This window comes from Trachemys scripta, chromosome 2, assembly GCF_013100865.1.
Source record: "Trachemys scripta elegans isolate TJP31775 chromosome 2, CAS_Tse_1.0, whole genome shotgun sequence".
In the NCBI taxonomy this organism is placed as follows: Eukaryota; Metazoa; Chordata; order Testudines; family Emydidae; genus Trachemys; species Trachemys scripta.
This window is the reverse complement of record NC_048299.1, coordinates 189921356-189936333: the sequence shown is the minus strand read 5'-3', so window position 1 is coordinate 189936333 and position 14978 is coordinate 189921356. Positions and strand designations below refer to the sequence as shown.

The following is a 14978-nucleotide window of genomic DNA, read 5'->3' as shown; positions in this document are numbered from 1 at the left end:
ATCAATTCTCAAAAGTTCTTTATGCTGAAACATGCTTCCCTCCTTTCTTGTTTGTTCAGATAACAAAACAGAACAATGGCATAACAGTATTATAACAAACTTTTAAAGTGAATTTATTATGGAAAATGAATTTCTTTACTAGCAAATAGTTGCTCTTGAGACTTTGAATTTTTTTTTTAAGCTTAAATAGTATTAATGTAAGGGTTTTAAACATTGAAACAGGTTTTAATTCATAAAACAATAGCAAGTAAACATTAGCCCTTCTAGGACTGTCATTTTCCAGAGGACCCAATAAATGAATAGCTATGAGGATATATGATACTTTTATGCCCACTATCTCACTCAAATGGGTTTAAAGCAGAAGTACAAATTCATTGAGGGGGTAGTATGGTCTAGTGATCAGGATGCTAAACTAGGACTTAGGAGGTATGGGTTTATTCCTGGCCCAGACATTAACCCATTATGTCACCCTGGACAATTCACTTTACTACAGTAGAACCCCGTTTATCCAATCCTTCGTTATCCAGCTCTCTATATTAACTAAAAACCAGCGCACACAGGTCCAGAAGCAAGCAATATCTCTGTTGGCTTTATTCCATTTATTCCATCTAGATAGAGCTGCTGCCTTGCACTTTTCCATTCTCTGGATTATCTGAATTTTTGATGATCTGATCTGGCCCTGGTCCCAGTTAGATTGGATAAATAGGTTTCTGCTGTACTTTGTGAGTGTTTCCCCTCTCATCCTTTATCACCTCTATTTAGATTATGAGCTCTTTGGGGCAAGGACTATTTCTTAATGTTTGTATAACACCTAGCACAATGGTACCCTGATCTCAGCTGAGGTCTATAGGTGTAAATGTAATACAAATAAATCATAATCATTAATTATTTAGGCACATTTATCAATCAATAAATCAGATTTAAATGAAGTGATAGTCCTATTGCACAACTTTCTGGCCTCTATATTAAAACTGCTTTTATTATATCAATGTATTTTCTTTAAGAAACATGAGACGACATGGCTTGAGTAAAATTTACTAAGACCGTCAACTGTGACAGAAGTTCCATGCAGATGGACCCTAGCACCTATGCAGAGACCCACTGATGTTTGGCACAAATATCTGCATGAAACTCCTTGAACAGTTGGGTTTAACTGTAGACATTAAGTAACTAGTACTTTTTAGCTTTGCTTTTATTTCTGTTCTTGTGATTCTAAAGTTTTTCTTTTGCTTTGTGGCAAAAGGCACACCAGAGTCTATTTTTAACTAAATGGGACAAGGAACAAAAATCATTTTATGAATAGGCCCCTACAACAAATGATATTTTATTTACACTAGATTAAGGTAAAATATAGCCTAATAGGGAGGGCATTTTAGGAGTATTTTGTTTGTTTTCCTATCTTGTTATTCTATGAAGTAGGAGGACTCAAAGAATTGCATAAGGAATTGAAGAAAATCTAACCCCTGATACTTATTGTTTAGATTTTTTTTGAGAATACCTACTGGATAATGAAAAATGACACTTTAAAGCAGATACAAAATGCGTATGTTGCTAACCTATCTAGAATTCAATAATGAGAATGTATTGTAAAGTAATTAAAAGTAAACCTGTCACAAGACAGAAATCTATTTTTTAAAGAAGTTTATTTTGGATTTCTTTAACCATTCACACTTTTGTCTAAACATTCTTTTTATCCAAATCAGAAGTTGTTTTTGAAAATACTTCACTGCTATATTTCCACGTGGCCATTCATCTGGTCTACACTGTGTTCTGGTGCTTTATCAACACACATTGAAAAAAGGCATCTTAGTACTAAAATTATATGTTTCAACAATTTTTTATTTCTGTTCTGACAGCAGCAAATGATAAGATTAACCCAGTGCAGTTTAAACTTGTAAAGTTTCGGTTTTGGTTTCCATTCTCAAGCAGGTTTCTGGGGAAATCCAACCCCAAGTCTAAGACAAAACAAGAATACATAGACAGACTATTTCATTTGGGAGAAAGAACAAAGAGGCAAAGCATCGAGGCAAGCAAAAGATTTTCATTATCCTCATCAGAAATGTCTCATTTCAGTCTACTATTAATCTTATGGTAAGTGAATATTTAAATTTTTACTTTGCCAGTATGAGATAGTGAAATTAAAAAAAAAAAAAAAAAAAGATAAAATTTTATGTTTCTGATTAAAATGAAAAAAGATAAGTGTGCTCCTTTCTATGTGTCAGTCTAGGTATCTAACTTTAAAAAAACTGTAGGTAATATTTTTCCATTTAAAATTTCAAAATTAAGTTGACAGTTGTCAAGACCATCTGCTAAAAACAATTAACACATTTTAAGCAACCGAGTAAGGAAAAATGTTTTCTGATTTTTGTTTGTTTGATTTAAATAAACCCGAGCGCCATTAGGAAAAATGTCAGGTTAAGTGGATGCACAAATGTCATACAATCCACTTGTTTTATTCATAATTTTATGATTTTTTAGGCTAACTTCTCAAATGCCTAACAGAAAAAGCATGGATATAACTATTAAATTCAAGCTGCAAAGTCAAATAATGGAAATACAGCTCAAGAGTGAAGATCAACAATTAATAAACACTTTGAAGAGGATTCACTTTAGTCTTCCTTGTGGTATCCAACAAAGGGAGACCACAGTCACTGATAGAAGACTGCTGTCATATATATTTTTAATCAACAGAGTGACTAGAGTGGATATATGGACATCTGCTCATTTAGTCAAAATAATTTTCCTGCAGATATCAGAGGCATTACGGTCTTCCACCACTGGAAACAAGTCTATGAAACAAACCATTATTAACCACCACACTAGGCCATGCACTTTTCAAAAAGTGATAAAATACACTGGCACAGTGGCAAGAAAAGCAGTGAAATAAAAACAGGATACAGCAAACAGGACAAGTATGCAAATTAAGTTTTAGGAGTTGGGACTTGAACTAGTTATCACATACCCTTTCCAAAATTCAGACAACCATAGTTAATACCATTGAGGATGGCAACAACTTTATCTAGAACAATCTGGAGGAAACGTTCATGGAAACTAGCAGTGGCAATGTCTCTTGAATAAAAGCCTAAAGAATTCTGAATAAAATCTGTGTGCAGACACCCTCAAATTATTTAATGTATATTATAAAACACTTTCCATTTCATAGAATTTCTGCTCCTTCCTATTGTTTTTATGTAAATAACTGACGTTATTTTGTAATGTGAAATTTCTAACTTTTTTCTAATGTTTACAAAAATAAATGTTTTTAAAAATATAGCTAAAAAGTGTAAATCTGTTCTCTTTCCTGTATATTTTTTTAAATTTATTAAAGAAATGTTACCATACTAGTTGTTTTGCAACATAAGTTGGTCTCACATATGAAAACTATTTACTTTTCACAACCCCCCACAATTGTAGAATATGTCATTAAGTCTAGTGGCTTATCACAGAAAGTTATAGATGTCAGTCTGGCCATAGTGGGGGAGCAGGGGGACTAACATATTTTACAGAAAGACATTCCAAGTCACTGTTTAACACCATTTACGTGTACAGAAAGATATTAATATTGATATAAATAGAAATATAATTTATTCTTCTAATTATAGGTTATTACAATCATTTGACTTTGCTGAATTTACAAAGATTCATATATGTGAAAATAATTGTTACTAGTAGAATATGATTGCTCACATGCTTTCTTTTGATTACTTAATTAAATGAAAATTTCAAGCTAATTAAGGAAAATCCTAAAACTCTTTCTGTGAACCAGTGACAGGCACCAAGTGTCGAATAGGATGACACTTCCTTAGCCATAAAACCATATTTATTACCTCCAAGCATGTTTATATAGAGTACATGATGCAGCTTGAAAACTCCTATTTTGCTTTAACATTCTAAAGTATTTTCTTAAATACATCTTTAAAAACATAGTAAATAAGTGTCAGTTATTTCAGCTAGTTCTTTGTATAGAATATTTGATAGGAGTCTTAAATTACAAACATATACAAATGGAAGGTGGTAAATCTAGAAACCATGTCATCTCAAAGAGCAGAACACCTCCACCTTGTGCAAGACATCAATGTAGTACAGACATGATTGTTATCTCAAGAAAACAAACTTTGTAAGATGTTTACATTTTAGAGAGATACCTGATTGTGTAAAAGAACGTGGGGATGTTCTTTATTTAGGATATTCAAAAGATGAGAGATCCTTAGGATGTGTTTTCAGAGCTATAACCTACCCCCTCACCCCCTTGCAAAGAAAAATCTTTAGTTTAAACCCACACGAAGAATTCTAGAAATATCCTTGTTGAAACTGATTTATTTAATAAAACACTCTGAAGTCTTCATTCTTCAAAAGTTAAGGAAAACATTTATTGATTGGAAGTATTTTGCAGAATATATTGGTTCCTTCAACGGAGATTAAAGCCTTTGTTTTCCCTCAAATGATTCAGATGGCAAAAGCTTCATCTGAGATGTATATCTGTGAATATTTTGTATCTACAGTAGAATCTCAGATTTACGAACATGAGAGTTATGAACTGACCAGTCAACCATACACCTCATTTGGAGCCGGAGGTATGCAATCAGGCAGCAGAGCCGAAAAAGAAAAGAAAAAGAAAAAAGCAAATACTGTACAGTACAGTACTATGTTAAATGTAAACTACTAAAAAAAAATAAAGGGAAAGTTTAAAAAAAGATTTGACAAAATAAGGAAACCATTTATGTACTTGTTTTGTTTAAATTAAGATGTTAAAAATCAGCATTTTCTTCTGCATAGTAAAGTTTCACAGCTGTATTAAGTATTAAGTCAATGTTCAGTTGCAAACTTTTGAAAGAACAACCATAACGTTTGTTCTTAGTTATAAACATTTCAGAGTTATGAACAACCTCCATTCCTGAGGTTCTACTGCAAATGCAAGGGGAGAGCGGTGGTGGGGGGGGGGGAGTCACGCCCCCCCGCCCACCGCTCTCCCCTGCGGGGACAGGAAGCAGAAGCTTGGTCCTGTGGCAGCCAAGCTTCCCCCCTTCCCCCGCTTCTTCCCCCAGCATGGTGCATTCCGGCCCCTCCTCCTCCCTTTCCCTCTCCCTGCCAGCAATGGCTCTTGCGAGAGGGAGGGGGAGCGGAGCGGAGCCGAGCGTGCTCCCTGCTCTGTAGAGGAGGCAGAGAGAGGTAGGGACGGGCCTTGGGGAAGGGGGTGGAACAGGGCATATCCCTCCCAGTCCCCTGCCATGAGCCGCTCAGGGAAGGGGGCTGGGAGCACCCCCACGAGCCGAGCACCCCAGCCTTCTGCCCTGCACCTCCACACCACCCCCAGCCCTCTGCCCTGACCTTGAGTCACCCCCAACACCCAGCCTTCTGCCCTGCACCTCCACACACACCCCAGCCCTCTGCCCTGAACCCCCCCACACACCCAGCCTTCTGCCCTGCACCTCCACACACTCCCCAGACTTATAGAGAGAGACCTTCTAAAAAACGTTAACATGTATTACCGGCACGTGAAACCTTAAATTAAAGTGAATAAATGAAAACTCGGCACACCACTTCTGAAAGGTTGCCTACCCCTGCTGTAACCTTTGGCATAGATAGATGTTCTAACAGTTATCCTCAGAGTTTGGGGAACTCAGACTAGCTTACTCAATGGTAAAAGTTGGAGCTTAACAGTAAATACCTGCAGAAACATAGAAACAATAACCGTAAACCAGCTTAAGCAAGAAGTGATGGGTATGATAATGAGTTAAAGTGGTATTGATATGTATTAATAGGTTAACCTCAGGATAAGTACACCTCAATATTATGTAAGTGAAAAGAATAAATTTGGGCATGGAGGAATGAGCAATAGAATAAAATATTCAATATGGTACTCAGGCCCTATAATAGGGCATATCACCATGTGGAGAGGAGTCTTTTAGCTTTTGGCTGCTTTCCATCATTCAACCCTTCAGCTCTACTATTAATCTTGGGTAGTGAGTAACCGGAATCATTGGACTCATTTGGCATGCCAGTAATCTACCTGTAACATGCAAGAGTACATTCAAGCAAAAAATGCAAAGCCAAATTTCAGTTGCTTCCATCTTTACTTCATTTATTGCAGCTAAACAAAATTCTCACTCCTGTTCCATAAAAAAAAAAAAAAAAAAAAAAAAATCAGAGAGAGATCTAACAACAGCAATTCTCCCTTTCTCTCCTTCACAAAAGAAAAGATTACCCAATATAAACCTGGTCAATCTTTTTAAAAATTTTCCTTCAAAAAGAATGCCTGTGTTTTGATTTCCCTCAAATATACTTTGAGTATTTTGCCTGTAGGTGAACAGTGCACACTTGTACTTACCATCATATACAAAGTAAGTTCCATCTTTGAAGACCACAACAGCAGGCAATTCAGGAAGTGTCACAAACTAAAAGAGTGAGAGATGACTTTTAATCATCCCATAGATGATTAAGACAAGCATTTTAACTGCACAAACCTTAAACTCACCAGTCTGAAGTAAAAAAAACCTCAAATAATTAAACAGGACACTTAAATATTCTCTCAGCTTTGTTTCTAACACAGAAGCTTAGAAACATACTCCCTTACTTCCTCTTTTAACGATTTTATCTTTTTTCAATTCCAACTTTAAAAAAAAAAAAACACTAATTTTATGTGGATATTACATTTTTGTTGAGATTTCCAACCTCCTAATTTATATTAGTAGTTTCTCCAGCACTAGGAACTATATTTCTTACCCAAAAGCTGATGCATTCAGTGAAGAGAAAACAAAAGGCTTTTGTATATCACATTAAAAAAATGTTTTAGGAGGACGAGGTTAGTTTCTTGACAACTAAAGTTGTGGATTTTTAACAAGACAAGTATTTTAAATCTCTATCTCCCCCACACACGGGTGGCAATTTTAAAACAAGAAACATTTTCAGAATAAAAATGATGATATTCTTCTATCATACCTGAGAATGTTAGAAACCTGATTCTTTTTTGGTTTGTTTTACACTTCTTGGCTCCATTCTCTGCCCCCCAAGGAAGCTCCACAAAGGGTAGAGGTGACTAAGGCTGTCTGGGGGCTGGTTTGGTCTCTGGCATAAATTACATCAGACTCATAAATCAGAGCTACCAGCTTTAACTCTACCTTCACTACCCTGCTCTAGAGCAGAGGTGGGAGTTGTGAAATAAAATAACGTACAATAATGAATTAGTGCCAGTGGGCAGGGTTAAAGTTTGTGTGAGCACTTTAAGTGAGAATTACATAAAATTTACACTGACTTGTTTTACAATTTGCTTATTTTCCTGTAGGATATTTTAAAAATACTATAGCTACTTAACTCTTCTGCAGTATACTCGTGATCAAAATATCTCATAGGGCTTGGCTTTGCAAATGTTAAACCTCGAAGCACTTGTGACTATACTGTGAAGTACGTACAACTACAGCAAAAGAAGGTTAGGCTCTTAACTAAACCTAATTTTCGGAAGTGCCATCCACCAATAAATTCTACTGAGGCTGATAAAAACTGCAGATGCTCAGCACCTCCAAAATTCAAGCAATAGGTAAATATATATAGATTTAGAAACCTAACTTTAAAGAACATTTTTTGAAAATCTTGGACAAATGACTTATCAAAGTTGTTACAGCGAGTCAGTGGAAGAACCGATAATATATACACAGTCTCCGGACTCTAGCCTCTAGAGGACGCCTCCCTTATAACGTTAGGAAAATAGTGATGTAATGTGTTTTTTCTAGCTACAATAATTGTAAAAACAAGATGCAATAGGCTCAGTAGGCTTTAAATAGCTGTTTTATGAAAAATAATGCATTTATTAAAGTTACAGGATATTTCAAGTCATGAATCTCAAGTCATTTAGCATTGCAGACCTAACCCCTTGACAAAACCACACCATTAAACAGATATGTTTTTTATACACTTCTCTATGCTAGTAAAGTAGTATAACATTCAAATCCCATTCCCTAGTATCAAGGGCATAAAACTGTCCTTTCCCAGCTACAAATGCATGAGACTTCCCATGTCTCAACTCCACCTTGGGAAATCTGATTAGCACATTTTGGCTTCCTTGAAGATTCTGGGGTTTGTCACTGGGACTAAGACAGCTCAGTTAATGAGGGACAACTGGGTATGAGAATTGGGCTTTTGCACCTGTTTCTTGGAAAAGTCTGGAAAAGTTCAGTTTTGGGTCCAAAATCAGTTTTGATAAATTAGATGATCTTGAAACTAGGATTATAACAAACTGTGTCCTGCAATCCTACTTATTCTATTTAAGTTCCTATTGCACGTCAATGCCCTCTCTGAAAAAATCATGTGGTCAATGCAAAACAGGACTGCCTAATCAACCTAACAAATGTTGAAATAACAAAAAAAGTTAGTGAAACTTTTCAACTGAATTTCAAGCTATTATAAATGAATAACTTTATAGGATTTTTTCCCTCTTTTAAAGACAAGAGGTTTTAATATTGCTGGTGATCAATTTGCTAACACGTAAATAGAAGGTAACAGAGTATTTTGTAACTGTAACTCAATTCCAAATCCATGTTTTCTCTATTAGATTCTTTATGTAGAAATAGTTATTCATTAGAGTGATTATTATTACTGACCAGTTTCCTGTAGTGTTTGATGTCAGAAACTGCAAGAATTAAAAGGCTATGGTTGTGCTAAATACAATTTAAATAAGAAGAGGAAGTAGAGTTGAAGTATCTGATAAAGTGAATTTACCTCAGGTAGCACCTCTTCTGAGGCAGAAAAAAAGTACGTATAGACAATTAGTTCTGAAGCAACTTCTATGTATTTCTCCTGCAAAAATAGAAACAAAGACATTTTTAAAAATTTCTTAAATCTTGGTACACACATTAACAGAAAAAAAGTATATCAAAACACAAACATTTTCCGTCTACTTTTTAAAAGTAAACTATAAAAAGACAATGTAACAAAATTAGAACAGAAAGCTTACCTGGGGCCCATCTGAATTGCATGTCTAAACATGCCAGTGTAAAATGATGTAGTTATGGTAGGGGCATCCCTTTTATAAATTACCTCCCCAGTGGGGACAGAACAAAAACTAGACGAGTAATACTGTTCCGTACCATGATTCGGTGCCCGCATTGTTCCATTCAAACAAAGGAAAAAAAACTTGACAGACCTCAGCATATCTAACTGGCTTATTTGGACTTGTATTACAGGAATAGTCTTAGACAAAGACAGTTTGAATTTTTCTGTATTATGTTCATTTTATTTTAAAACACCAAATTCAATTTTATTTTGGCAGTACGTAGATCTTAAACCACAAATGTCTACTAATAAGTAGGGCTGTCGATTAATTGCAGTTAATTCACGCAATTAACTGAAAAAAAAATTAACCGTGATTAAAAAAATTTATCGTGATTAATCGCACTGTTAAACAGAATACCAATTGAAATTTAATAAATATTTTGGATGTTTTTCTACATTTTCAAATATATTGATTTCTATTACAACACAGAATACAAAGTGTGCCCTGCTCATTTTATATTATTTTTATTACAAATATTTGCACGGTAAAAATGATAAAAAATAGGATTTTTCAATTCACTTCATAAAAGTACTGTAGTGCAATCTCTTTATCGTGAATGTGTAACTTACAAATGTAGATTTTTTTGTTACATAACTGCACTCAAAAACAAAACAGTGTAAAACTTTAGAGCCTACAAGTCCACTCAGTCCTACTTCTTGTTCAGCCAATCATTAAGACAAACAAGTTTGTTTACATTTACGGGAGATACTGCTGACTGCTTCTTATTTTACGTCACCTGAAAATGAGAATAGGCATTCGCACGGCACTTTTGTAGCTGGCGTTGCAAGATATTTACGTGCCAGATATGCTAAACACATTCATATGCCCCTTCATGCTTCGGCCACCATTCCAGAGGACATGCTTCCATGCTGATGATGCTCATTAAAAAAATACGTTAATTAAATTTGTGACTGAACTCCTTGGGGGGAGAATTGTATGTCTCCTGTTCTGTTTTACCCACATTCTGCCATAGCAGCGTCGGATGATGACCCAGCACATGTTTGTTTTAAGAACACTTTCACAGCAGATTTGACAAAACACAAAGAAGGTAACAATGTGAGATGTCTAAGGATAGATACGGCACTCGACCCAAGGTTTAAGAATCTGAAGTGCTTTCCAAAATCTGAGAGGGATGAGGTGTGGAGCATGCTTTCAGATGTCTTCAAAGAGCAACACTCCGATGCAGAAACTACAGAACTTGAATCACCAAAAAAGAAAATCAACCTTCTGCTGGTGGCATCTGACTCACATGATGAAAATGAACATGCGTCGGTCCGTTCTGCTTTGGATCGTTATCGAGATGAACCCGTCATCAGCATTGACGCATGTTTTCTGGAATGGTGGTTGAAGCATGAAGAGACATATGAATCTTTAGGGCATCTGGCACGTAATTATCTTGCAATGCCGGCTACAACAGTGCCATGAGAACACCTGTTCTCATTTTCAGGTGACATTGTGAACAAGAAGCAGGCAGCATTATCTCCTGCAAATGTAAAATAACTTGTTTGTCTGAGCAATTGGCTGAACAAGAAATAGGACTGAGTGGACTTGTAGGCTCTAAAGTTTTACATTGTTTTATTTTTGAATGCAGTTATTTTTTGTATATAATTCTATGTTGGTAAGTGCAACTTTCATGATAAAGAGATTGCACTTCAGTACTTGTATTAGGTGAATTGAAATATACTATTTCTTTTGTCTTTTACCGTGCAAATATTTGTAATAAAAAATAAATATAAAGTGAGCATTGTACACTTTGTATTCTGTGATGAAATTGAAATCAATATATTTGAAAATACAGAAAACATCCAAAAATATTTAAATAAATGGTATTCTATTACTGTTTAACAGTGCATTTAATTGCACGATTAATTTTTTTTAATCGCGCAATTTATTTTTTTTAATAACTTGACGGCCCTACTACTAAGTATTAGAGCAAAAAGGACACACACCATAAAGGTACACATGCACATTATGTTAGCATAATGGAAGTGATACAGTCAACAACAGTAAGAGTTTTAGAAATTTTCTGAGGATTTTGTTAAAATGAAGACCAAACACACAGTTTCTTTCCACCTAACTAAAGTGAAACTTATTAAGATGTAGCACAGAGCTTCAGTATTTAAAAAAAAAAAATAAAAATAAAAAAAAAAAAAAAAACATAAAACCTATCCAATTAACAAAAAAATTCTCCCTTCAGTATAACTGTGCCCCACAGTAAATGCTACATTAAATAACTTTTAAGTTTAACTATTTTGAATGCACGGATTAAGTATGATTTTAAAATAATGTTTTACATTATTAGGACTGCAGAGTCCCACTACATAATGATTACAAAATGAGAGAGAGCACTCAGACCCCAGAGATTACCAGCATGTTTGGTAAACGTCCATAAATACATACATTAAGATAAAAAAAGTGTGTATATTATGCCATTATCAAAGTAGTTCTAAAATTAGAACATATTCAGCTTCTTACTTACAATTACAATCTCTTTAAAATATACAATTACTTTTTTGCTTTTTTAGAAGAAATATGTACAAGTCATATCTTTATCTATAAAGATAAAGATAAAAAAAATGAATTTAATGAAGTTTCAAACCTTTAAAGGAGATTCCCCACCAACATACAAAAAAAGTACACGATGCCTCTTGTGCACATGTTCAAACATTTGCTGGCTAGGAAGTGGCCGGATAAGAGGCCTGGGGAAAAAGGGAAAGGTGAAGAAACATTCGTTTTTTTTGAAAATTTAAAGAAAATATATAAGCTCATCTAAATTGTACAATTCTGACCACCCATTCCACAAGTCTAAATTTGAAAATGCTAGAACTCTGTATTTAAGAATAGCATATAGTGACCAGTGCTACAGTGCGATGGAATTTACCAATTATACCAACTCTTAGTAAGAAGTATTAAACAGTAATCCTGACACTATATGCAAGCCATCTGACATATGGTGTAATTATTTCTGAAAAAGGCAGATAAACGTGGGCATAGCAACTCGGGAATAGGGGTTTTGTAAGTGATTCTAGTTTGGAGATTACCAGTATTCATAGACTACTGGAAAGTACGGAAAAGTAGTTTAGGTCCTTGTCCCTATTTTTATGCTCTAAACCCCAGGTAAGTGAGAAGAGAGGAAATTTGAATAGTCCCAAGCAGAAACTTCTCTAGAAGATTCTGAGCTTGTGTGCCAAGGTTGCAATTATCCCTATGGGGGGAAATTCTTGTTGGCAATTTTGAAAAAAAAGAAAAAAAAACAACAACAACAATTATTTCCTTTGCTAGACTGCTAATAGTCCCAATAAAACTTCATATAAAATCCCCCTCACCTCCACTTTTTTTTTTTTTTTTTTGGGGGGGGGGGGGATTGTGAAATCCTTGTTAATGCTGTATTTAAAATTTTACAATACAGGCTGTGCATTAGTTAATAATTTATACAACCCACAGAATTCATTTGCTGCTATTTCTCCATCTTCCTGTAAGTAATAGAACAGATAAATACTGCATCATCCCAGGAGAGCTGACGTGTGACAGTTAAAGAGAAAAAATAATTTTCTCAATAGCTCAGTTTAATACCAGTGACTCTTACACTATTCAAAAACATTTCATTTTATAATTAAAAAATAAAACTGAGTGGCAGAATATGAGCTTCTACCTGGCATAGCCCATATGATTAGATTTAGTGAAAGACCACTAACATCCTAACTAAACATACTTTTTTCAGAACTGCAGACGTAAATCTGCAAACTGTATGTGGTGGGGCATTTTTAAGTCTCTCTCTGACACCTTAAGTAATGTCCATTTCAAAAAACAAGTGCAGTCTCAAGGATCTATTAACAGGCATTGCATCATTCTGTTCAGTGTAACTTGTTCAGTAATTAACTGCTAATGTTGCATCATTACTGAAATCAATGTCGAAACACTTTACAAAATGTAACTACGGAGTTTAAGAGCAATTGCATCAGAAAAACTCATGTTACATTATTATCACCCTATAAAATCTCTTACAACCAGGTCAGTATGGCCAAAATATAAATGAAAATAACTACAAATGTATTCCTGTCTTATCACACTTAATTGTTTGAGAAATAATCACCCCAAGTTCACCTGAACTCTTTCAAGCCTTTACTAATGGAGTGATTTACAGTAACTCCTTGCTTTAAGTGGCTACTGAGAAAAGATAATGTCAGCAAAGATATGAACAAATGAAGGAATCCTAGGAATTTGCTATGGTGTTCATCACCATCCTATCTATTCCAGGGGTCGGCAACCTCTGGCACGCGGCTGGCCAGGGTAAGCACCCTGGCGGGCCGGGCCAGTTTATTTACCTGCTGATGCGGCAGGTTCGGCCGATCACGGCTCCTACTGGCCATGGTTTGCAGTCCCAGGCCAATGGGGGCGTCAGGAAGCAGCACAGGTGAGGGATGTGCTGGCCGTGCCTTCCTGCCACCCCCATTGTCCTGGGACGGCAAACCGCGGCCAGTAGGAGCCGTGATCGGCCGAACCTGCCGCATCAGCAGGTAAACAAACTGGCCCGGCCCGCCAGGGTGCTTACCCTGGCCAGCCGCGTGCCAGAGGTTGCCGACCCCTGGAATAGATAGGATGGTGANCCGCCAGGATGCTTACCCTGGCGAGCCGCGTGCCAGAGGTTGCCGACCCCTGGGTTAACACATTTTTGTTAATATAGCTTCACACTCTACAAGGCAGCACAAATGGAGGGAGGAGACACAACAAAAAAGAACTAGATAAATTCATGGAGGATAGGTCCATCAATGGCTATTAACCAGGATGGGCAGGGATGGTGTCCCTAGCCTCTGTTTGGAAAAAGTTGGGAATGGGTGACAGGGGATGATTTCCTGTTCTGTTCATTCCCTCTGGGGCACCTGGCATTGGCCACTGTTGGAACTATTAAATCAGATGGGGTAAAGATTAGGTCTCCACTAACTGGGTCATAGGAGCCAGCCAATACAAAAGAGTTTTGCAGAAATACATGCAGAAAGATTGGCTTACTACAGTCTTTACTGAGGAGTCCACTCACTGTTTAATACGTATTCCATTACTGAATGACCCCCAACTCACCTCCACTGGTTAGTGGAGGTATTTAATCTATTTCTGGGCTTAACTCAATTTTCTTTAGAGTTCACATCTAATTCAAACTATAATAAATGAACAAGATTGATGCCACTGATTCTAGCAAAGTAATTGTAAGAATAAAAGACTACATTAATAGGTCTAGCATCTTTCTATCAAAGAAGCCCATCTTTTGGCTCTCCTTTGAAAAAATCAAATGGGGCAAACTCAACAAAACTATGTAAGTCACTGGTATCTTCAAAGAAGATTATAAATACTTACCCTGCTACTCTGTTAGCAAATTCAATTATATCCTCTTTGGTTCTAGGTCCTCTATAGTTGTATGCCAAATCACCTTTTAAGCTGGAGGGGGAAAAAAACCAAAATCCTGAGGCATTGCCATTTGTTTCATCATCTTTGTTCATAACTAAAATAAATCAGTTAGCTGCGTATGCAAAATCATAGCATCCCCATATTTCTAATATTCAATCATTAGTAAGTGCTGAGCAACTTTATTTTTCAATGCATTAGCCAAAAGAATCAAATCTTTAAATAGAAAAAGTATAGTTCAGTGGCACAGTAAAATATAATTAGAATGAGGGAGGAAAAAAAAAATCACTCCGCACTGTTTGCCATCTGAAAATAAGTTCTGCTGTATATGTTGGCTACCACGTGCTTTCTAATGACAATATATTAGAAATACAAAAACTAGAGAAGATTTGCTCTCAGACTATGAAAAATAACTCAGCATTTAGACCCCATTATTAAATATTAAAAATTTCCATTTATTACTCCTTATCAAAAAAGCCTTAGGATATCCTTTTACTATTTGAAAAAAGCAAAATAGAAAGGCCAAATGGATAAT

The 14978-nt window shown here is 35.8% G+C and overlaps 1 protein-coding gene across 3 annotated transcripts in view; it reads right to left on the bottom strand.

Annotated features, from left to right (window-relative positions):
* The window catches only part of TMX3 (thioredoxin related transmembrane protein 3), a 54312-nt gene that overhangs the window by 23208 nt on the left and 16126 nt on the right, over positions 1-14978 (bottom strand). For all 3 annotated transcript variants that reach the window (XR_004644690.1, XM_034762548.1, XM_034762549.1), the window contains 4 exons: positions 14396-14476; positions 11646-11745; positions 8713-8790; positions 6329-6395 (listed from right to left, as the gene is read on the bottom strand). Coding sequence is in view for 2 of the 3 variants with exons in the window: in XM_034762548.1 (XP_034618439.1) it covers positions 6329-6395; positions 8713-8790; positions 11646-11745; positions 14396-14476 (326 nt within the window). In the remaining variant the exon portion in view is untranslated. The remainder of the gene's footprint in view (positions 1-6328; positions 6396-8712; positions 8791-11645; positions 11746-14395; positions 14477-14978) is intronic.